The sequence below is a fragment of the Pan troglodytes genome, chromosome X (genome assembly GCF_028858775.2).
Source record: "Pan troglodytes isolate AG18354 chromosome X, NHGRI_mPanTro3-v2.0_pri, whole genome shotgun sequence".
Taxonomy (NCBI): domain Eukaryota; kingdom Metazoa; phylum Chordata; class Mammalia; order Primates; family Hominidae; genus Pan; species Pan troglodytes.
The window spans coordinates 2,584,554-2,609,643 of NC_072421.2; the positions used below are offsets into that span (position 1 = coordinate 2,584,554).

At 49.5% G+C, this 25,090-nt stretch overlaps 1 protein-coding gene across 6 annotated transcripts in view; it reads right to left on the reverse strand.

The window, feature by feature from the left end:
* DHRSX (dehydrogenase/reductase X-linked) overlaps positions 1 to 25,090 on the reverse strand; it is a 342,796-nt gene that overhangs the window by 42,641 nt on the left and 275,065 nt on the right. For 4 of the 6 annotated variants that reach the window (XM_054676437.2, XM_063804758.1, XM_063804756.1 and 1 more), the window contains 2 exons: positions 24,413 to 24,620; positions 1,059 to 1,528 (listed from right to left, as the gene is read on the reverse strand). In XM_054676437.2, coding sequence (XP_054532412.1) covers positions 1,340 to 1,528; positions 24,413 to 24,620 — 397 coding nt within the window. In that variant the 3' untranslated portion in view covers positions 1,059 to 1,339. Of the gene's footprint in view, positions 1 to 1,058; positions 1,551 to 24,412; positions 24,621 to 25,090 lie in introns of those variants that run through there. The other 2 variants (XM_054676438.2, XM_063804755.1) reach the window with 2 other exon arrangements.

The following is a 25,090-nucleotide window of genomic DNA, read 5'->3' on the forward strand; positions in this document are numbered from 1 at the left end:
AGTCACTGGGATTTTGTCACTTAGGGGAATGGATAATAAGCCAACCAATGGTCATCAGTCTCACACATAAGGAGTGCAGGCTCATAGGGTATACACAGTACTTTCTCAAAAGCATTGCAAATGACTGATTTCTCCATGTTGAAATTTGAAAACCCAACATCTATCTCTCTAACACCAAAGGATTGAGCCTTCCTTGCCTGGCTGGTGAGTAAGAGTGAGCCTCTATACCAAGGATGTACCCTTTGGCTGTGTGAGGTTTTCAGAAGTATCAGAAGCTGTATACATTTCCTGTGGTTGCTGTAACAAGTGACTACCAACTTGTTGGAGCCTTAAAACAAGAAAGATTTATTCTCTCTCCGTTCTGGGGACCAGAAGTCTAAAGTCAAGATGTCAGAGGGGCCGAGATTGCTCTGAGGGGTATAAGGGAGAATCCTTCCTGCCTGTCCCAGCTCCTGGTGGCTCCAGCCATTGCTTGGCTTGTGGCGGCATCACTCCAGTCTCTGTCTGCATCATCACATGAACATCTTGTCTTCTGTACTCAAATCTCCCTCTACCTGTCTCTGATAAGAACCCTCGTGATGGCATTAGGTTCACTGGGATGATCCATAATGACCCATCTCAAAATTCTTAATTCTATCTGCAAAGATTCTTTTCCAAATAAAGTAATATTTATAGGTTCTGAGGGTTAGGGCATGAACATATCTTTTGAGGGCTACCATTTGATCCATAGCTGTTCAGTGGTTTACATTCTCGGATTTGACAGTGGCATGCTTCACTTGTGACTGTGCCATTCTGGAATGAGGTTGACCAGATGGTGCTGCTGGCCACGTCAAACTCATCCTACAGGCTGTAGCAAGCAAGGCTCACACCTCCCCATGTCTGACACGTGTGAATCACAGCTGGGTCTCTGGAAAAATGAGTGAGTACAGGAACAAAATCAAACAGGAGCCCTCATCCACCACTAGGTCTCAGAGAGGACATTGCAGCCCCTGAAAAGAGAGCATCTCTCTTGGAACTTTTGTACTCAGTTGTATTAACGCGGCAAGGAAAATGGCACATTTATGTTGGAAAATGTAATTATTTATGGCACCTGTGACAACTGGGCACTTTGGAATCACAAAGTTTATGGTTGAAGACCACCTGGGGTGATTATCCTCCAAAATGTTTATTTGGCTTCTTGAAGTCCTGCAGAGGTTGAGGCAGCTGTTTCAAAACTAGAGGACAGAGCCCTGTGGGCAGGTGGGTGTGAGAAACTCAAACACCGCAGTCTTCACAGACCCACAAGCTATTGGCAGGTGCAATGTGTTTCTTGGGGCAGCAGCTATCCTGAGACAGGCTATCACAGGGTCACATCAAGGACCCCAGTCATCTCACAACTCTTAGACCACAGCTGCTGCTGCAGTTTCTGGTTGTAGGTGACGTGGAGGGACTTGGTCTCTTTCTCGTTGTATAGGTAACGGCCACCAACTCCTTCCAGCTCTGGGGTGACTGCTGCGTAGATGGAAGTCCATGCTCCTTCATCGGGGGTCTGGTGGAAGAAGAAAAGAAGGCTACGATGAGTCAAATTTCTGAGCAGGAAACAGGAGTCTCAGGACTCACATGGATGCTGCAGGGACAGGTGGAATATACTCATCAGCTGCACTGAGAAATGTATGCAAAAAGCGAGGTTGGGTGATCAATCTGAACCACAGCTTTTCTGCTGTTGGGTTTCTTTACAACAGGCACTGACAATAACATACCCAAGTGGGTTGCATTTCAGTGGTGGGTTAATCCATCTCACTAGGCAGATGCATATTAAAATCCCTGATGTACGTATTTAATCATGCACTCTTTATGGGACCGAAATGCTTATTAATTGACTAGAAGCAGATGAGTGAGTGCTTGGCTTCTGTATTTAATAAACAATATTTAGCAATTAGATGAAACATCAGGACATCAAAAAGGTTCTTGTTTTCAATTCAGCAAGGCATGCTACATCGGAGAATTGAGGCATTTATGAGCTGTGATCGTATGTTTCATGGAAACAGACGGTTCAAAAAGGAACTTGAGATGCAGAAAAAGGTTTTTCAAAGACTGGGGATTTTACCCTAGTGGAAGGCGATAATCTTGAAACACAGCACACCCTGGTTTTCTGCAGTGGGAGTTGGCCCTTGGTCATGGTCAGTGGGATGGAAGAAATGCAGGATTCTCAGAGGAATTAGAAGTTGTGGGACCTGAGAACCTTCAGAGCTAGGATGCAATAATCCAGGAACCAACATAGTCCCTCTTAACTTCTGTCACAATGAAGATGTTTCAGAAGTTGTCTCTTGTAATAAGCTTCTGGGAATCTGGTGAACATATCCACCATGTGGGGACACAGTAATGAGGCACCGTCTGTGAACCAGAAAGCAGGTCCCTGCCAGACACAGAATCTGCCATGCATTGATCTTGAACTTCCAGCCTCCAGAACTGTGAGCAACAAATGTTTACCGGTTGCCCAGCCTATGTTGTTTTGTGATAGCAACACAAACAGACTAAGACATTTGATGTCCAGAGTTTTTACTGGGGTCTTATTGCATAGGTATGATTAAGTCATTGGCCACATAATCAGATTCAACCTCCAGTTCCTCTTTCCTCCCCAGAGGTCAGGCTGGCCTGAAATTCCAACCTCCTAATGACATGGTTGGTGTTTCTGGTGACCAGCCCCATCTTGAAGCCATTTAGGAAACAGCAAATATCACCTCATTATACAACCAGGGAATTACTAGCATTTGTGAAATTGCGAGACTTTTAGAAGCTCCTCCTTGTTACAGAACCAGGAATAAAGACCAGATATTGCCTTTGTTATGTCCCCTCTAGTCTTCTGGGAGTGATGATCCATTTGCCCGAACTGATTTCACCTCTCACCAGTGCCCCTAGCACTGCAGTGGCTCATGCCTGTAATCCCAGTGCTTTGGGAGACCAAGGCAGGAGGACTGCTTGAGTCCAGGAGTTCAAGATGAGTGTAGGCCACATGGCAAAACCTAGCACTGGTGAGAGTTCAGGCACACACCCTCCGAAAAGGAAACGGGCGGACTCTGTGGGGTGGCCTGTGACACCCAGTCACTTCAGAAATTCTCCTGCTGTCAGTTCACTGCCTGCTGGTCTTGACTTCAGCAGCCAGTGTGATGTGGAAAGGCATGGTAGACAATCCAGTGTGCCCACCAGCCCATCCTCTGGGTGCCCAGCAAGGGGAACAGGAAGGCTGGACCCCAGTGGAGGGACAGAGCTGCCAGACTCCTGAGATTGTTTCCCACTGACTTGCCTCTGCTCTTCTGCTGCCTAAAAAGAAATGGATGGAGCTAGAGAACTTCCCAAGTCTGGAAATCACCTAGGGGTGCCCGGAGATCTTGCAAACCCAAAGTGTCCTGGGAGATTTGGAGGCTGATACGGTTTGACTGTGTCCCCACCCAAATTTCATCTTGAATTGTAGCTCCCATAATTCCCATGTGTCAAGGGAGGGAACCAGTGGGAGGTAATTGAATCATGGGAGATCTTTCTCGTGCCGTTCTCATGATAATGAATAAGTCCCATGAGATCTGATGGTTTTATAAAGGGCCGCTCCCCTGCACACACTCTCTTGCCTGCTGCCATGTAAGACATGCCTTTGCTCCTCCTTCACCTTCCGCCATGATTGTGAGGCCTCCCCAGCCACGTGGAACTGTGAGTCCATTAAGCCTCTTTCCTCTATAAATCACCCAGTCTTGGGCATGTCTTTATTAGCAGCATGAGAACAGACTAATACAGAGACTGTATCTGAAAACATTGCGGGGGCGGATGCAGGCGCCATGGCTTGGGTCTCACAGGGGAGCCCTGTGTCCCGTGTCTTGCCCTGGGCATCTAAAGACCAAAAGTCAAGGCGAAAGGGATGGAAAGAGGAAGGGAGGAAGGACAGAACAGAGCAGGAGGAAAGGGAGAGGGAAGGCAGGGGCCAACTGAAGGCACCCATGGTGTTTGAGGGTCTTTCTCTGGGGCAGCCTTCAATGCAGAAAGAGGTTTTATTGATCTGTTTCATGCTTCTCTCTTTTGCGGCTGTGTTCTGCCCAATTTCCAGGCAGGATCTGCCCCCAAAGCCGGCATTCTTCTTCCTTCCCCATCATCTTGTAGCTGGAAAATACGGAGTCTCTCTGGGGCCCAGCCCACTTCCATATAAAAGGCAGGGACACCAAGCACGGCAGCTGTGAATCCAACATGGTGCCCCTTCCCACACTGCTGCTCTGGACAAAGTGATCAGAGAGGCCAGATGGGGGCCACCCTGGGTCCCCAGGAGAGACCATGGTTCCTGCTGCGCAGAAATGAGCATTTGCACCTCACGCTGGTGCCTGAGATGTTCACCCACACTCTGTTATATTTAGTGCTGTGCCTTCTTTGCAAACAAATCCTTGAATCAGCTCCTGGAACAAGTTTTGTGTTGTAGTCTGCCATCATCGACACTGAGGATTCAGGGGCTCCTGGCCCAAATACCCGACCTGTGTCTTGACCATGTAGTATGATGCCTCCACCTGGAGAGGCCCCTGTGTTCTGCAGCTGCAGCTTAACCACTCCTGGGTTCTCCTGCATCGTCCCTATTGTTGAACAAACTCAGCACTCTCTGGAAGGAGGCTTCCTCTTTGTGGTTCCCCTGTGGGCAGTGTCTGGGGGCTTCTGTTTCTACCATATTTTGAAAAATCCTCTTATCTGAGTAAGAGTTCTTGGGCTATGCATATTCAATTGCGACACAAGTACTACCGTTTTAGGGGGCAAGATACCACCTGTGCTATGTTGAAAATGAGCTTGCGATTTCTAGAAGACAGCAAGCGCACTGTGCTGAAAATGTAGGTATTTCTGGGGACACAGAGAGGACGACGTGATGAAGTTGTATTGGATGATTTTTTTTCTGTAAGAAAAACACACGCACACACATATTCATGTGCGCATGGTCACTTACATGCTGACATGCCCACATACATTCGTATGTACTAACATGCACACAAATATATACACACATATGGACACACACTCATGCATACACGCATACACATGCACACCTACTTTCACATGCATACTCACACTCATTCACATGCACACATGCTCACTCATTTACATGTACACAAACTCACATGAACACATGCTCACACTCATTCACATGCACACATGCTCACATATACTCATTCACATGCACACAGATTTGCATGCACACAGCTCACACGCACACATGCTCACACACATGTACACATTCACATGCACACACATGCTCACACTCATTCACATGCACACAGCTCACACAGATGCTCACATATTCACATGCACACACTAATTCACATGCACACAGCTCACACATGCACACACATTCACATGTACACACATTCACATGCGCTCACACATGCACACACTCATTCACATGCACACAGCTCACACACATGCACACAGCTCACACACATGCACACTCACATGCACATTCACATGTACACATTCACATGCACTCACACATGCACACATGCTCATTCACATGCACACAGCTCACACACATGCACACTCACATGCACTCACATGCACACATTCACATGCACTCACACATGCACACAGCTCACACACATGCACACACTTTCACATTCACATGTACACACGTTCACATGCACACATACACATGCACGCACCCTTATTCACAAGTATGCATACACATGCACACATGCTCACATACACTCATTCGCATGCACACATGCTCATCCACGTGTACATTCACATGCACACACACTCATTCACATGCATACTTATACACATGCAAACATGCTCATATACTCATTCGCATGCACACACTCATACACATGCACAGATTATTTATCCTGATATAATATTGCAAAATATGAAACCAAGGAGAGAGGCCTCAGGAGGAACCAGCCCTGCCCACACCTTGATCTTAGACCTCCAGCCTCCAGGACTGTGGGAGAATCAATGTATGTTGTTTCTAAGCCACCCAGTCTATGGTATTCTGTGACAGCAGCCAGAACTGGACTAAGACATGTCATAAGAAAAGGAGATGAGGACACAGACACACACAGAGGGACAACCCTGTGAGGACACAGGGAAAAGACGGCGTCTCCAAGCCCAGGAGAGAGACCTCAGGAGGAACCAGCCCTGCCCACACCTTGATGTCAGACTTCCAGCCTCCAGGACTGTGGGAGAGTCAACGTCTGTTGTTTATAAGCCACCCAGTCTATGGTATTCTGTAATAGCAGCCTGAAATGGACTGAGACAGCTCATAAGAAGAGGAGATGAGGAGAAAACAGACATGCACAGAGGGACGACCCTGTGAGGACACAGTGAGAAGACAGCATCTACAACCCAAGGAGAGAGGCCTCGGGAGGAGCCCGCCCAGCCCACACCTTGATCTTGGACTTCCAGCCTCCAGGACGGTGGGAAAATCAGTGTCTGTTGTCTAAGCTGCCCAGTCTATGGGACTTCAGGCTGGCAGCCCCGGCAGATGGAGACCAAGCCCAGGTGACTTCTCTCCTGACTGGGATCGGCGCAGGCTGCTGTGTGCATATGTCAAGAAAGCCTCTTTTCCAGGAAACAGGCAATTATACCCACACTTACCTGCTACCTCAAGAGTCAGGGAAGGGAGAGACTTCAGGAGCATGAGCAATTACTCGAGTTCCCCTGCCAAGTCATTTCAATCTCCTGTTGGTTACCTGGCTCATTCAGTCTGCCACACAGCTCTATTGCAAACAGAGCCCTCTGTGTTCATGGGACTGCTCAAGAACACCAAGGGTTCCTGCCAGCATTTGTCTCTCTAATGCCACGTTCTGCAAAGCAGACCTTGGACTGGCTCAGCCCTTTGTGATCTTTTTCCCCAAAGAAAACACCCGGAGCATGGCCAGGCGCGGTAGCTCACGCCTGTCACCCCAGCACTTTGGGAGGCCGAGGCAGGCGGATCACGAGGTCAGGAGATAAAGACCATCCTGGCTAACACAATGAAACCCCGTCTCTAATAAAAAACACAAAAAATTAGCCGGGCATGGTGGCGAGCGCCTGTAGTCCCAGCTACTCGGGAGGCAGGAGAATGGCGTGAACCCGGGAGGCGGGGCTTGCAGTGAGCCGAGATGGCGCCACTGCACTCCAGCCTGGGCGACAGAGCGAGATTCCATCTCAAAAAAAAAAGAAAAAAGAAAAAAAAGAAAACACCCAGACCATGGGCACGGTTTCTCATGTTAGGGCAGCACAGAGAATGTGACAGGTAGGGAAAACAGCAAAGCATCTCTTCTCGTTCTCAGAGTCGCTTTTGTTAGAGGGGAAGCTCTGGGACCTGTCTCAGAGCTGCTGCAGAATAAGAAGGGTTCGAGTCAGGCTTCCTCCTGCTGACAATGAAGACCTCAGTTTTCCCTCCGGAGGCAGCCCCTTTTCCTCCTAACTCCATGAAATGTCTTTCCGGAAGGTGCAGCTGGAGCACCCTGCACCTGCACCCCAGCCAGCCCTGCACCCACATCTGTACATGCCAGGCAGTGCTGAGAACCGGGCAGGAAGGGAGGGGACAGACGTGTCTGCACAGAATCCTGCACCTGCTGGGAACAACTCAGTGTCATCAGCTATGGCCTGGGTCAAAGCACCTTTGTTTTGGGTATTCAAAGGTCAGTGAAGGGTTGAGTGAAAGGGAAGGAGAAAGACAGAGAAACAAAAAAATATCAATGGAAGGAAGAAAGAGAAGGAGAAAGAAAAAGAGGAAGAAGAAAGGAGGAAATAGAGAAAGGAAAGAAGGAAGCATAAGAGGAGGGAAGGAAGGAGTGACAGAGAGGGAGGGAGGGAGGCAGTAAGAAAGGAAGGAAGCAGAGAACAAGACAGAAAAGAGGGAAGGAAGGAGAGAGAAAGGAAGCAGAGAAGAAAGGAGAGAGGAAGAAAAAAGGGAGAAAGGAGGGAAGAAGGGAGGAAGGGAAGGATGAAAAAAGAAAAAAACAGGAAGGAAGCAAAGAAGGAAGGGAGGCAGGAAGGAAAGAGAGAGAAAGAAAAAAAAGAAGAGAAACAAAGAACCAAAGAGAAGGAAGGATGGGAGGGAGGGAGGGAGGGAAGGATGGGAGGGAGGGAGGGAGGAAGGGAGGGAGGGAGGAAGGGAGGGAGGGAGGAAGGGAGGGAGGGAGGGAGGGAGGGAGGGAGGAAGGGAGGGAGGGAGGAAGGGAGGGAGGGAGGAAGGAAGGGAGGGAGGAAGGAAGGGAGGGAGGAAGGAAGGGAGGGAGGGAGGAAGGGAGGGAGGGAGGAAGGGAGGGAGGGAGGAAGGGAGGGAGGGAGGAAGGGAGGGAGGGAGGAAGGGAGGGAGGAAGGGAGGAAGGGAGGGAGGGAGGAAGGGAGGGAGGGAGGGAGGGAGGGAGGAAGGGAGGGAGGGAGGAAGGGAGGGAGGGAGGGAGGAAGGAAGGGAGGGAGGGAGGAAGGAAGGGAGGAAGGAAGGGAGGGAGGGAGGAAGGGAGGGAGGGAGGGAGGGAGGAAGGAAGGGAGGGAGGGAGGGAGGGAGGGAGGGAGGAAGGGAGGGAGGAAGGAAGGGAGGAAGGAAGGGAGGGAGGAAGGAAGGGAGGAAGGGAGGGAGGAAGGAAGGGAGGGAGGGAGGGAGGGAGGAAGGGAGGGAGGGAGGAAGGGAGGGAGGGAGGGAGGAAGGAAGGGAGGGAGGAAGGGAGGGAGGAAGGAAGGGAGGGAGGGAGGAAGGGAGGGAGGGAGGAAGGGAGGGAGGGAGGAAGGAAGGGAGGGAGGGAGGGAGGGAGGGAGGAAGGGAGGGAGGGAGGAAGGGAGGGAGGAAGGAAGGGAGGGAGGGAGGGAGGAAGGAAGGGAGGGAGGAAGGGAGGGAGGGAAGGATGGGAGGGAGGGAGGGAGGAAGGGAGGGAGGGAGGAAGGGAGGGAGGGAGGAAGGGAGGGAGGGAGGGAGGGAGGGAGGGAGGAAGGGAGGGAGGGAGGAAGGGAGGGAGGGAGGGAGGGAGGGAGGAAGGGAGGGAGGGAGGAAGGGAGGGAGGGAGGAAGGAAGGGAGGGAGGGAGGAAGGAAGGGAGGGAGGGAGGAAGGGAGGGAGGGAGGAAGGGAGGGAGGGAGGGAGGAAGGGAGGGAGGGAGGGAGGGAGGAAGGGAGGGAGGGAGGAAGGGAGGGAGGGAGGGAGGGAGGGAGGAAGGGAGGGAGGGAGGAAGGGAGGGAGGGAGGAAGGAAGGGAGGGAGGAAGGAAGGGAGGGAGGAAGGAAGGGAGGGAGGGAGGAAGGGAGGGAGGGAGGAAGGGAGGGAGGGAGGGAGGAAGGGAGGGAGGGAGGAAGGGAGGGAGGAAGGGAGGAAGGGAGGGAGGGAGGAAGGGAGGGAGGGAGGGAGGGAGGGAGGAAGGGAGGGAGGGAGGAAGGGAGGGAGGGAGGGAGGAAGGAAGGGAGGGAGGGAGGAAGGAAGGGAGGAAGGAAGGGAGGGAGGGAGGAAGGGAGGGAGGGAGGGAGGGAGGAAGGAAGGGAGGGAGGGAGGGAGGGAGGGAGGGAGGAAGGGAGGGAGGAAGGAAGGGAGGAAGGAAGGGAGGGAGGAAGGGAGGAAGGGAGGGAGGAAGGAAGGGAGGGAGGGAGGGAGGGAGGAAGGGAGGGAGGGAGGAAGGGAGGGAGGGAGGGAGGAAGGAAGGGAGGGAGGAAGGGAGGGAGGAAGGAAGGGAGGGAGGGAGGAAGGGAGGGAGGGAGGAAGGGAGGGAGGGAGGAAGGAAGGGAGGGAGGGAGGGAGGGAGGAAGGGAGGGAGGGAGGAAGGGAGGGAGGAAGGAAGGGAGGGAGGGAGGGAGGAAGGAAGGGAGGGAGGAAGGGAGGGAGGGAGGGAGGAAGGAAGGGAGGGAGGGAGGGAGGAAGGGAGGGAGGGAGGGAGGGAGGAAGGAAGGGAGGGAGGGAGGGAGGAAGGGAGGGAGGGAGGGAGGGAGGGAGGGAGGAAGGGAGGGAGGGAGGAAGGGAGGAAGGAAGGGAGGGAGGAGGCAAGGGAGGGAGGGAGGGAGGGAAGGATGGGAGGAAGGAAGGAAGGGAGGAGGCAAGGGAGGGAGGGAGGGAGGGAGGGAGGAAGGAAGGAAGGAAAAAAGGGAGGCAAAAGGAAGGACTGGAGGAAAAAAGAGAAGATAAGAGGAAGGAAGGGAGGAATTTATTCCTCAGAGCCTTTGCTGCATTTACCAATTCTGGTTCTGCCCCTATTTGACCAAATATCTGTGGTGACTCTGAGAACTCTGATTTCTAACATAAGGCAGATATTGTGAATTTGAAACAGCAAATCCCTTTTCTGTCATTCAAACCACGATTTCCTTTTTGTTAGAGCTCCTGTTCTCCAGATAGCACCCAGGGCACACAGAGATATTTGCCTGGGACTCTTCAAAGAGCTTCAGAAAGCTGTTCCCTCTGAACTCCACACTTAACTTGTATTAGACGTGCTGGGCTTTGCAGAAGAGACACACACAGGGCTTCCCTTTGTCCTTGGGACGGGTACCCTGTGCTGTCTGCAAGGAAACTACCTAACGCTCCACTGCCAGGAGCAGAGGGCAGCAGGAATGGCATCACCCGGGATGTCTCCTAGGGAGGAGGCTAGCAGGGCTTGGGCGGCAAACGCTCAGCTCTCTGCAAGGCACGCAGAGGCTCGTTCGCCTTCTGTAAACGTTGCTATTTGAATGCAGACGCTGTTGGTAGATCCTTGAGATGTGCTGAGAGACATCTGAGGGCACATGTATTTATTTTAGCACCATCCACATCTTACGGCAGAAACTCACACTCAGGGAAGTGGCTGGCAAGTAAAGAGACTCCTAGCTGAGCTTCCCAAGGAGAGTTTCCACGCCCCAAAGTTGTGGAAGAGGGGACGGAGTAATGCTGTGGTCAAAGAGAAATTCAGAGACTTCTGCCCAGGCTCAGCTGCCTTCCTGGAAGAATGTTCTGAACATTCTACAAAGGCAACACTTCCTCTCCATACCTCTGCTCCAGCCACCCAGGGATCCTGCTGCTTCTGCCACGATGTCCCCTGCCTCTTGCCTCTCTGTACCTTCTGCTTGCTCCTTCTGGAATGTTCTGGAAAATAGGTTTCGGGGCTGGATGTTTTCTGGGATGCTGACTCACACGCAAATCATAGGGTGATATAATGTGTGCGTGTGTGTGTGCACAGATATGCATAGGTACGCATGTATGTGGATGTGTGTGTACTTGTGGGTAGATGTGTATTGTATGATTGTATGTGCATGTCTGTATGTATGTGTATATGTATGTGCACGTGCATGAATGCACATGTTAATGGCTACGTGTGTGTATTCATGCATGTGTTTGGATAAATATATGTGCATGCATGTGTGTGGGGGCACAGATGTGTGGGTATGTGCCTGCGTGTGTTTGCACATGTGTATATGTATGCATGCATGTGAATGTGTACTTGAGGGATGTGTATTGTATGAGTGTATGTGCATGTCTGCATGTATATGGATATGTGTGAGTACATGTACGTACATGCATGTGCATGAATGCACATGTGAATATGTGCATGTGTGTATAGGAATATACATTTGCATAAATGTGTGCATGTGTGTTTGCTCATGCATATGTGCACACATGCATGTGGGCACAGATGTGTGGATATACGCATGTCTGTGTGCATGGGTTTGCATGTGTATATGTGCGTGTGTCTATGCATGTGAAGGTGTGTGTGCATTTATGCACGTGAGCATGTGTGCACATACTATGCATGTGTGGGAGGGGTGCAGGTGCGTGCATGTGTTTGCATCTATATGTGTGTATTTGTACATGTGTGCATGCATATGTGTGCATGAGTGTGCACATGTGTACGTGCACACACGTGCTCTCAACTCCCCAATGAGAGCTGTGGGTTGTGCTAAACTTCTAGGGATGTTTCATGGCTTCAGTGACCACCGGAAGCAGAGAGGATTAAGAAAACCTTCCTCTAACTACAATCTCGTAAGACACACACACAAACCTGCTCTTACCAGGAATAAACACTCACCTGACAGACAACAGAGAGGAGATGGCTTGTGCTGTTTAATGTCAGGTAACACAGGTCTTCGGTGGGCTCTGTGATGATTGATTTCATGTATCAATTGGCTGGGCTATGGTGCCCAGACATTTGGTCAAGCACCAGACTGGGTAGTTTGTGGATATCATTAACATTTACAAATCAGTTGCATTTAAGCAGAGGAGAGGACGGTTCACAATGTGGGTGGGCCTCACCTCATCAGGAGAAGGCCTTCACAGCAAACACTGACACTTACTAGAAAAGGAATTGCACTCCAGACTGTAACAGGGCAATCCTGCTTGAGTGTCCAGCCTGCCCTGCAGATTTTAGGCTCAAGGCTGCAATGTCAAATCTTGTCCAGGTCTCCAGCCTGGCAGCCAGCCTACCAATTTTGGACTTGCCTGCCCCTACAATCCCAAGAGTCAATTAAAGTAAATCTTTCTCTATGCATAGATCCTATTGGTCCTGTTTTTCTTGAGAACTGCGACTAATACAAAATTGAGCGGTCTCAATGGCAGAGAGTCTGGGCATTCTGAAACCAGGAAGAAATGCCGGGCTCCAGGAATGATCTTGGCTCATCTCTTAGCTTGAGTCACTGGAAGGTCTAGCACAGAGACCTTCAATCAAAAGCACAGAGACTGCTGGCTGACTTTAAGGCTGCACCAAAGGAGGGCATTTATCCACTCAAGGGAAGAAGTTTCCCATCCAAAGAGGATGCTTCTTTTTAGCGTGGCAGCCTCAGAGCCTATGACGTCTTTGTTCCTGGGGAGTCTGTTAGAGCCACCAGAGAGTCCATCACAGACATACCCTGTGGAAAGGAGAGACGGCATCTCCTCGGACAAAACGGCCCTTCCCAGTTCTGTCACTTCTGTGGCATTTCCGATGTGTACCTCAAACTGATCTGGGTGGCATCACCTCTGAGCCCGAGAGAACCTCCCTCTTTCCCTCCCTCTCTCTCACGCCCTTCTTCTTCCTACTTTGCTTCCTCTTCCTTTTTCTCTTGTTCTCTGTCTATTCCTCTTTCTCTTCCTCCCCCATCGTATCCTCCTTCTTTTTTCCCCTTATTCTCCTTTCCCGTCTCTTTCTCCCTTTCTCTTCTCTGCCTTCTCTTCTTCTTCCTTTTGTCTTTCTCCTCGTTTCTCCTCTTCTTGCCTTTTCGCTCTCTATTCCTCTTTTTCTCCTCCTTCATCTTCTCTTCTTCCTCCTCCACCTCCTCTTCCTCCTTTCTGCCTTATCCTCCTCCTGTTCTATCCCTCTCTCCCCTTCCTCTTCCTTTCTCCTCTTTCTCATTTTCTCCCTCTTCTTCCTCCTCCATCTTCTCCAACTTCTTCCTCCTCCTCCTTCTTCCCCTTATCTTCTTCTTTTTCTCTATCTTTCTCTTCCTTCCTCTTCTCTCCTCCTTCTCTTCTTTTCTTTCTGCCCTTCTTTCCTTTTCTCTATTCCTCCCTTTTCCTCCTCCTTCACTTCTTCCTTCTCCTCCTCCTTCATCTTCTCCTCCTCCTTCTTCCTTCTCCTCCTCCCTTCTTACTTCTCCTTTTTCTCTTTCTATCCCTCTGTCTTCCTCCTTTTATTTTTTCTCCTTTTCCTCATCTTCCTTTTTCTCTCTCTCCCTTCCTCCTCTTCCCCTTCCTCTTTCTCCTCCTCTCTCTCTGCCCCTCTATTATCAATTTACAGTATAATCCAGCTTTTCCTAAAAAAAAAAACTAGACAACCTTCACACTACACTCTTCTGTTTCTAAAAGTCTTCCTCTGAATCGAAATCACTCTTGTTCACTTGTGTGAGGCTGGGGGATTCCTGAATGAACTGTTATCCACTTGTTTTGAAAACAACAACAACAACAACAACTAAAGCAACACAACTTCCTTTAGGATTCATATAGACTATTCATATGGAATTACCGAGAGCTATCTTCTTTTGTCCACAGCCCCAAAGCTGGGGCTCAATCCCCTGCAGTCCTGGGGTCTGGGGTCCTCACACTTAGCACTCAAGAGAATGGGCCAGAGAGCCTGTAAAAACAACTGCACCCCTGGTATTTCTAACTCACTGGATCTTACGAGGCCCAAGAATCACCATTTTTTTAATTTTTTATTATTTATTTATTTATTTGACATGCCAGGGCTGGAGTGCAGTGGCATGATCTTGGCTCACTGCAACCTCCGCCTCCCAAGTTCAAGCAATTCTCCTGCCTCAGCCTCCCGAGTAGCTGGGATTACAGGCGCCTGCCACTACATCCAGCTAATTTTTTGTATTTTTAGTAGAGACAGCATTTCACCATTTGGCCAGGCTGGTCTCGAACTCCTGACCTCATGATTCGCCCATGTCAGCCTCCAAAAGTGCTGGGATTACAGGCATGAGCCATCGTGCCCGACCCAAGAATCTCCATTTCTAACGAGCTCCCAGAGGCTGCTGGTCTCAGAGACCACGCTGGGAACCCCACTCATTCTAGCTTCTTATGCAGCTCTGCAAACTATACACCATGGGCAAAATTCAGCCTGTACCTGTTTCTGTACAGGCTACTAGCTAAGAATGGTTTTATACTCTTCAAGTGTTGTTAAGAAAAAGAAAGAAAGAAAGAAAGAAATATGCCAAAGAGACTAGAGGTGGCCCACGAAGACTAAGACACTTCCTATCTGGCCGACCTCCTGTATAGAGCAAGGAACTGTGGCTTCGCGGCAGAATTTCATTATCTGCCCCTGTGCAGCTGTGGCTGACAGGCGCTGTCTTCCACACATTCTCGGAGTGATGAAGTGGGCTTGCTTGGTGACGCCTTGTGCAGGGAAATCAAAGTTGCCTTCTGAATACACAAGACGGTCCTGTAAATCATGCTCCCTGTGGCTTAAATAACACATCCTGTTTTATCTACAGCTTTTTTTTTTTTTTAAATGACAATCTTTAGAGACTGGCAAGAGGACAGAAGATGTATAAATGCGAACCCAAATCCAAGAACGCAGTGTGTTCCCTTTTAACAGACACAAGATCATCTTTGAAATTCCAGACGCCCGCCTGGGGGGCGCTGGGGAGACGGTGCAGCAACATTTATGGTAAAATCTGCATCAAGCCACTCTTGAGTCCCGGAGAGTGTTGGAGCTGCAAGCTACAGAAACCATTTCAACTTCATTCAGTCCAGTGAATGTTTATTAAATGCTCACCTGTATTTTGCCAGCTCTTGGGGCAAAGGAAGAGAATTTCAGAAATAACCCCTGCTGCCCGGGAGCTTCCAATAGACATGGGTAGTGGGTGGATGGTGAGGCACAAGTGCAGGAAAAAAAAAAAGATGAAACACACACAAAATAGAAGATAGAGTTTCAAGTGTACTAAATAGAGCCACAAGCAATATAGTCAGAGAGAGGAATGAATGGCTCATAATTACATAATTACACAGAGCTTTACAGTGGAGAAAATGGTTTCCCATATATTCTCTCGGCAATGTTCACAACACTCTTATGTGATATTATTATCCAGAATTAACAAATTAGAAAAATGAGAGGCATAGCAGGGAAGGAGAGGAGAAGGGAGCTGTTGCAGGAAATAGCCACTGCCTGATTCTTCCAGGGACCCCTCCCTCGTCATCTGCCTTCTTTCTCTGCTTTGCTATCATGAGCCCTGATCCACGCACACAGCTGGCTCCATGCATGTGCATTCAATATCTCCCTCCCTGCCTTCACCCATGCACACAGCCCTGATCCATGCACACAGCTGGCTCCATCACATGCATTCTGCAGCTGCCTCCCTGCCTGCATCCATGCACACAGCCCTGATCCATGCACACAGCCCAGATCCATGCACATGCATTCAATATTTCCCTCCCTGCCTTCATCCATGCACACAGCCCTGATCCATGCACACAGCCCAGATCCATGCACACAGCTAGACCCACACACACACATTCAGCACCTCCTTCCCTGCCTTCCAGGCACAGAGCCCTGATCCACGCACACAGCTGTTGTAGGTTTTTTGCAGTAGTATTCAGAACAGCAAAGATATGCAATCAACCTAAGTGTCTGTCAGCAGAGGACTGGCTAATATAAAGAAAGTACAGTATAGTATATACACACCATGGAATATTATGCAGTCATATCAAAGAATGAAATCATGTCTTTTGCAGTGACATGGACAAACACTGCACGTTTCCACTTTTTATTTTATTATTTTACTTTTTATTTTTTGAGACAGAGTCTCACTCTGTTGCCCAGGCTGGAGTGCAGTGGCACGATCCCGGCTTACTGCAGTCTCTACCTCCCGTGTTCAAGCGATTCTCCTGCCTCAGCTTCCCGAGTAGCTGGGACTACAGGCGTGTGCCACCATGCTTGAGCTAATTTTTGTATTTTTAGTAGAGACGGGGTTTCACCATATTGGTCAGGCTGGTCTTGAACTCATGACCTCAGGTGATCCACCCGCCTCAGCCTCCCAAAGTGGGGATTACAGGCATGATCCACCATGCCCGGCCTGTTTCCACTTTCTAAGGTCCCTAGAGTTGTCAGATTCATCAAGACAGAAGGCAGAATGGTGTTGCTAGGAGCTAGGAACAGCAGGGAAATTGGAAGTTGTATTTTAATGGAAACAGAGCTTCAGTTTGAAAAGCGGGCCGTTCTCCTAACAAACAACTCAGATACTGAAAGTCAAACACTGATCCTGCCATGTTCTCACTTGCAGGTGGGAGTTCACCAGTGGGTCTACACAGACACAGAGGGTGGATTGACGATGAGGACCCTGAAAGGTGGGAGGTTGGCAGGAGGTGGAGGATGAAAAAAATCACCTACAGGTATAGTATTCACAGCTGGGGTGAGGGGTTCACTAGAAGCCGGGACTTCACTGCTGTGCGATGTCTCCATGCAAGAAATCCGAACCTGTACTCCTTAAATTTATAATAAATAACTGAATCAATAAATACATAAGCCGGGCTGGGCGCGGTGGCTCACACCTGTCATCCCAGCACTTTGGGAGGCCGAGGCCGGCGGATCACAAGGTTAAGAGATCAAGACCATCCCGGCCAACATGGTGAAACCCCATCTCTATTAAAAATATAAAAATTAGCTGGGTGTGGTGAGACATGCCTATAATCCCAGCTACTCGGGAGGCTGAGGCAGGAGAATCGCTTGAACCCGGGAGGCAGGTGTTGCAGTGAGCCAAAATCATGCCACTACACTCCAGCCTGGGCAACAGAGCATCTCAGAAAAAAAAAAAAAAAAAAGGAAACAAAAAAAGAAATCCGCACCTGTACTCTTTAAATTTATAATAAATAAGCAAATCAATAAATACATAAGCCAGGACGGGCGCGGTGGCTCACACCTGTCATCCCAGCACTTTGGGAGGCCGAGGCGGGCAGATCACGAGGTCAAGAGATCAAGACCATCCTGGCCAACATGGTGGAACCCCATCTCTATTAAAAATATAAAAATTAGCTGGGTGTGGTGGGACATGCCTATAATCCCAGCTACTCGGGAGGCTGAGGCAGGAGAATCGCTTGAACCTGGGACGCAGGGGTTGCAGTGAGCCAAGATCGCGCCATTGTACTCCAGCCTGGGTGACAGGGCGAGACTCCGTCTCAAAATAAATAAATAAAATAAATAAATCCGCACCTGTACTCCTTAAATTTATAATAAATAAGTGAATCGATAAATACATAAGCCAATTGGTGAGATGACCCATAAAGACAGACAAAGCTTTGTGAGGGGAAAGCAAGCGCCCCGGAGAAGCCCTGTCTTCGGAGGTTTTGGCGCAGGCCTGAATGAAGGGAAGGAGAGGGATTGGATACCTGGGGGAAGGGCATGCGTGGAGGAGGAAACAGCCAGGGCTGAGGCCTGCACATTGCAGGGAAAGGGTGAAGTCCCTGGTGGCTCTACCTGGAGCAATTTCTTCTTATTTTTTCGTTTTTTGAGATGGAGTTTCACTCTTGTCACCCAGGCTGGAGTGCAGTGGCGCGATCTCGGCTCACTGCAACCTCCTGCTCCCGGGTTCAAGCGATTCTCCTGCCTCAGCCTCCCGAGTAGCTGGGATTACAGGCGTCCGCCACCACGCCTGGCTAATTTCTGTATTTTTAGTAGAGACAGGGTTTCACCACGTTGGCCAGGCTGGTCTCGAACTCCTGGCCTCATGTGATCCACCCGCCTCAGCCTCCCAAAGTACTGGGATGACAGGCGTGAGCCACTGCGCCCGGCCACCTGGAGCATTTTCAGTGGAGCACGGGGGACTGGAAGTGAATTGTATGAGCAATTCCTGTATGGGGATTTGCTGCAGCGGAGACTGTAGTCAGGGACAGTCCCCAGGGGAAATAGAAGGTCCAGAGAGGGTGGTTAGATTTGTTTATTAATAAAAAAAAAGAAATGGGGGGGCTGGGTATGGTGTCTCATGCCTGTAATCCCAGCACTTCGGCAGGCTGAGGCAGGCGGCTCACTCGAGACTGTGAGTTCGAGATCAGCCTGAGTAACATATCGAAACCCCATCTCTACTGAAAATGTAAAAATTAGCCAGGTGTGCTGGGAGGTAGCTGAGGTCCCAGCTACCCAGGAGGATGAGGCCGAATTGCTTGAACCCAGGAGGCGGAGGTTGCAGTGAGCCGAGATCGCACCACTGCACTCCAGCCTGGGCAACAGAGAGAGGTTCCATCTTAAAAAAAATAAAAATAAAAAAATTCCCAGTACCTGCATCCTTGACTTGATTAATTAACCTGTCACCCTCTCGGCACGTCAATCCAAGTTCCAATCAACCCTAAGACACACTTTCATTAGACCGCATGGCGGATACAAATACATGCTTAAGACAAGCAATGATACGAGTGGTCTACTTCATGGTGAAGTGGGAGCAGTCTACACTGCAAATTTGTTCATTTTGATGGCAGGCCTGATCACATGATTTCAAAGTGGTCAGGACTTGCTGGACATGAGCCCTGTATGGTGGAGCTGATACACTCAGCATTTACAATAGCTTTCTTTTTTTTTTTTTTTTTTTTTTGAGATGGAGTTTCGCTCTTGTCGCCCAGGCTGGAGTGCAGTGGCACGATCTGGGCTCACCACAATTTCCGCTCCTGGGTTCAAGCGATTCTCCTGCCTCAGCCTCCTGAGTAGCTGGGATTACAGGTGACTGCCACCACGCCTGGCTAATTTCTGTATTTTTAGTAGAGACGAGGTTTCTCCATGTTGGTTAGGCTGGTCTTGAACTCCCAACCTCACGTGATCCTCCCCCTCAGCCTCCCAAAGTGTTGGGATTACAGGCGTGAGCCACCACTCCCAGCCGATAGCTCTTTTTTGTAACACCCATTGCTCTTGAGACAACTGAGGTGGGAAGAGAGGTAATAGCCACGTTCATTTGCTCCCTAGGAGGGGTATACATTGTAGGGGGTTACTGAGTTTCATTGATGAAGCTGCGAGGAGCTTCCTAGAGGTCTGAAGAGCACACATGCCCTCTGAAATACTAAGCTACTCTCCTACTGAGGCTGAGACCATCTGCATGTCTCAGCATGAAGAATGGCCTGATGCATTTGTATACAGGACAAATCAAACCTCTCATCTTTATAAATGCACAAATCATAATCCCAACACTTTGGGAGGCCACAGCAGGAGGATCGCTTGGGGCTAGGAACTGGAGACCCGGCTGGACAACATAGCAAGAACCCGGCTCTACCAAAAAATTTAAAAAAATTAGCCAGGCATGCTGGTGCATTCGTGTAGTCCCAGCTACTCAGGAGGTGGAGGTGGGGTGATCGTTTCAGTCCAGCAGGTCGAGGCTGCTGTGAGCTGTGATTGTACCACTGCACTCCAGCCTGGGTGACAGGGCGAGACCCCATCTCAAAAACAAACCAATCGACCTCCTAGTTTTTCTTCTGGTACTGACTGGTCGCCCAGGTTACTGAATCGAGTCCATGTGTTCTGATGAGACAGAGGATAGAGGTTTCAGAGTGACATACAACCATGCCCTCAGATGATATGAAACATCACAGAGATATGTATGTCACACAGATTCTCCCCAGGGACCCTGGACAGATCCTGCAAGGTTTTTCTTCTTTCTTTTTTTTTTTTTTTTTTGAGACGGAGTTTCACTCTTGTCACCCAGGCTGGAGTGCAATGGCGACATCTCGGCTTACTGCAACCTCCGCCTCCTGGGTTCCAGCGATTCCCCTGCCTCAGCCTCCCGAGTAGCTGGAATGACACACACGCGCCACCACACTCGGCTAATTTTTTTTTTTTTTTTTTTTTAATAGAGATGGTGTTTCACCATGTTTGACAGTCTGGTCTCGAACTCCTGACCTCAAGTAATCCGCTCACCTCAGCCTCCCAAAGTGCTGGGATTACAGGCATGAGACACAGCACCCAGCTGATCTTCCAAGTCTTAATATACAATGCATGCATGCATGCGTACACACTAGTAAATAATACATACACAGCAATACAGAATTATCATTACAAAGACAGCATCAAGCTACTGCACCTGTATAGCCTTTTCTTTAAAATTCTTACATTATTTTAATTTCATTTCCAGGCTAATGCATATTCTTCTGCTCTATAATTTTAAAGTTTCCCCAATGTTGTCTCTTATATAAAGGCAGTATCACTCGAGCAATGCCCCGTGATTATTTTTAATCCAAATTTGCAGATGATGATCAAAGGATTAAAGAATGATTCATGTGGCTAAAGTTGCAGTTTGCTTGTTAAATATTTAGAAAAAAATAATGTCAAGGCCAGCCATGGTGGCTTATGCCTGTCATCCCAGCACTTTGGGAGGCAGAGGTGGGAGAATCACTTGAGGCCAGGATTTCAAGGTTGCAGCCAGTGATTGTGTCATAATCCCAGCACACAAGACCAACCTGGGCGAACAGCAAGATGCCGTCTCTACAAAAAAAAAAAAAAAAATGCACTGCAGCCAGGGTGACAGAGCAAGACCTGGTCTCTAAAAAATTTAAAAGAGGCCGGGCGCGGTGGCTCACGCCTGTAATCCCAGCACTTTGGGAGGCCGAGGCAGGAGGATCACGAGGTCAGGAGATCAAGACCATCCTGGCCAACATGGTGAAACCGCGTCTCTACTAAAAAAAAAAAAAAAAAAAAAAAAAAATTAATTAGCCAGACGTGGTGGCGGGCACCTGTGGTCCCATTTACTCGGGAGGCTGAGGCAGGAGAACGGCATGAACCTGGGAGGCGGAGCCTGCAGTGAGCTGAGATCGCGCCAACGCACTCCAGCCTGGGCAACAGAGCGAGACTCAGTCTCAAAAAATAAAATAAAATAAAATAAAATAAAAAAACAGCAGATGCTCTCCTTGGATACTGAAGTCAGTCTCGGAGGCATTCATGGGGGTTTTATAAGGATGAAATGTATCCTAGTGTTGGTGTATCGCCAGCGAATACTTAGTGCTTAATCAAATAACTAATATTTTGAAATTCCTTTGCTTGAGGAGTTAGAGATGTGAAGAACAACAGATCAGAAAGCAAACTGCAAAATAAGGGATATACAGCTGGGCGCGGTGGCTCACGCCTGTAATCCCAGCACTTAGGGGGGCCGAGGTGGGCGGATCACCTGAAGTCAGGAGTTCGAGACCAGCCTGGGCAACATAGTGAAACCCCGTCCCTACTAAAAACACAACACTTAGCCAGGCTTGATGGCAGGTGCCTGCAGTCCCAGCTACTCAGGAGGCTGAGGCAGGAGAATCACTTGAACCCGGGAGGCGGAGGTTGCAGTGAGCTGAGATCGCGCCAGTGCACTGCAGCCTGGTGACAGAGCGAGACTCTATCTCAAAAAAAGAAAAAGAAAAAAAGAAATTCCTTTGCTTGAGGAATGAGAGATTCGAAGAACAACTGATAAGAAAGCAAACTTCAAAATAAGGGAAGTAATTAATCCCCTCAAAAAGTCCACACTGGGGGCGGGCAGCTCATATCATGAGAGACTTTCAGACGAAATCAAGAGCAATGCCAGGAGTCCAACAGGGAGAAAAGAGAATTTGTAACCAAGCTCATTAATTCCAAAGCTTGATGAAACAGACAATTACCTAAAGGGAAAAGCTGTCTAAACTGACTCAGAAAGAGGTGGGAAACTTCAACAAGCAGTAGACGCCCAAGGAATTTTGAAAGCTGAGTTAGAATCGCTCTTCCGAAAATTCCTCAACCCATGCGGTTTTGAAGGTGAATCGTGGCGGTGTTTCAAAAGCAGACACTTTTAAAAATGCTAATTAGGCGATTCTGCAATGTAAAGGGAGAAACAGAAAAGCTTCTCAAGGTTCTTTCTTTGTTTTGTAAACAAATTATTAAAACTTTAGTATCCCGACTTGAGATAGATAGGAAAGAAAGTAAATCTATAGCTCCCAGATACATATCACTTCAAAAGACCTCAAGGGGGACAGGCACGGTGGCTCACTACTGTATCCCAGCTCTTTGGGAGACCGAGGCGGGCAGATTACTTGAGGTAGGTCAGGAGTTTGAGACCAGCTTGGCCAACGTGGCGAAACCCTGTCTTTACTAAAAATACAAAAACTAGCCGGGCATGGTGGCGCACACCTGCAATCCCAGCTACTCAGGAGGCTGAGGCAGCAGAATCACTTGAACCCGGGAGGCAGAGGCTGCAGCGAGCTGAGATCACACCACGGCACTCCAGCCTGGGTGATAGAGCTAGACTCCATCTCAAATAAACAAACAAACAAACAAACTCAAGGGAATGGCTGGGGCATGAAATCTTGCAGTGCTTAAGAAGTTAATGCATCACGACAATGAAGATCATTGCAGAAATGTGGGAGCTTTCCCCTGCTGGGTCTTAAAAACCAACACCCCAAAGTACGGTGCTTTGTCCTGCTGAACTGAAGAAGCCTCACGATCTCTCTAACCTCCCCCTCCTGGTTCCTCTGTGTCTCCCGATGCACAGGATGAAGCTGTTCTCTGAAGTTCCCTGAAGTCTGGACATGTCAGAGAAGGAAAAATGACTAGTGTCCCCTTCCCTGAGTTTCTGAACCCACATCGCGGAGGAAAGACTGATGTCTGTCAACAGCCCTGCAGAGACTCCTCATAAACCACTGTCTGTTCTTAGGGTTCCACAGCCTCTGTCCCTGCAGAGACTCGCCATAAACCATTATCTGAGGCCAGGCGCAGTGGCTCACACCTATCATCCCAGCACTTTGGGAGCCCGAGGCGGGTGGATCACCTGAGGTCCAGAGTTCGTGACCAGCCTGGCCAGCATGATGAAACCCCGTCTCTACTAAAAATACAAAATTAGCCGGGCGTGGTGTCACATGCCTGTAATCCCAGCTACTGGGGAGGCTGAGGCAGGAGAATCGCTTGAACCCGGGAGGCGGAGGTTGCACTGGGCAGAGGTCCCGCCACTGCACTCCAGCCTGGGCAACACAGAGCGAAACCCCGTCTCAAAAAAAACAAGCAAACAAACAACAATAACAAAAAACATTATCTGTTTTCGGGCCACTGTACATTGTTGAAACCCATTGACTTCTCTTAAAAATCATTTACTATTTGGAACCCTATATTCACCCCCAATTCCCCACTCCCCTTCCCCTAAGAAGAAGAGGACACAAGCGTCTGTACCCCTTTGTGTAATGGGGCAATTCCTCTGACATTCCCCTCCATGGATGAGAATACATTTGCCTGTCATTTCCTTTATTCATGTTTCAAAAAGGGCAACTGTATTTTGTGCGTTGATTTTTCAGCAAACCTTCAAATGGCAAAGGGGGATGTTTTTCCCTTGGCCCCTACCACAGCAGCCCCAAAGGGTCTCCAGCTCGTAAGAAGATTCATTTATGGGCGCTACCTAGCTACACAGCATCACCAACCGAGCTCGCAGACAACCAAGGCTTTGGGGTGAGAATGTACAAATACATCACCGAACCCAAGCACCCAGCACCGCACACGCAGCCTGGAAGTGGTTGTGTCAGAGCTGTGTGAACCAGCGTGACTCCATCTTGAATAGGGGCTGGGTGACACGAGGCTGAGACCTGCTGGGCTGCATTCCCAGACGGTTAAGGCATGCTAAGTCGCAGGATGAGGTAAGAGGTTGCTACAAGGTACAGGTCATAAAAACCTTGCTGATACAACAGGTTGCAGTAAAGAAGCCGGCCAAAACCCACAAAAAGCAAAACGGCGACAAGAGTGACCTCCGGCTGTCGTCACGGCTACATTCCCACCAGCGCCAGGACAGTTACAAATGCCATGGCAATGTCAGGAAGTTACCCTCTACGGTCTACAAAGGGGAGGCATGAAGAATCCCCCCCTCGTTTAGCATATCATCAAGAAATCACTGTAAAAATGGCCCACCAGCGGCCGCTGGGGATGCTTTGCCGTGGAGGAGCCATTCATTTACTCCTCTACCTTCTCAATAAACTTGCTTCTCTTTCCACCACAGGCCCGTCCTCAATTCTTTCTTGCACGAGATCCAAGAACCCTCCTTCGGGGCCTGGATGGGGGACCCCCTTTCCTGTAGCATCTTCAGGTGCAGCCGTGAATCAGAGAAGCAGAAGGGGCTTACCTTGAAAAGCAACCAGCCGAGAAGCTTCTTCGCCAGACGGGTGGCCCAGAACACGTGCTTGTAGAGGTCCGTGTTGACCACCCCGGGGTCCACCACGTTGGCGGTCACGTGGCTTCCCTCAGCCGCCAGCAGCCGCTGGAGGTGGTAGGTGAACAGGACAAGGGCCAGCTTGCTCTGGGCGTAGGCTGCGTGGGGTGAGTAGCAGGCACTGTGGGGCAAGCAGGAGAAGGTGTCAGAGGCTGACGGCGTTCACGCCTAAGTGCCTCATCCCGGCAGCATCTGTACCTGCGGCCACGGCCACGTCTATACGCAGCCACCTCCCCTAGACCCCTGTGTGATGATGCCATCTGTTGGCCAGTTTTCCAACGCGTGTGGATTTTTCTAGTTCACCTTTTTATTATAAATTCATCCCTTAATTGTATTGGGGTCAGAGATGTTAAATTATGTTACTAATTATTTATTTATTTATTTTTGAGACAGAGTCCCACTCTGTCGCCCAGGCTGGAGTGCAGTGGTGCAACCTTGGCTCACTGCAACCTCCACCTGCCCGGTTCAAGTGATTCTCCTGCCTCAGCCTCCCCAGTAGCTGGGACTACAGGTGCCCGCCACCACACCCTGCTAATTTTTTGTATTTTCAGTAAAGATGGGAGTTTTACCATGTTGGCCAGGCTGCTCTCG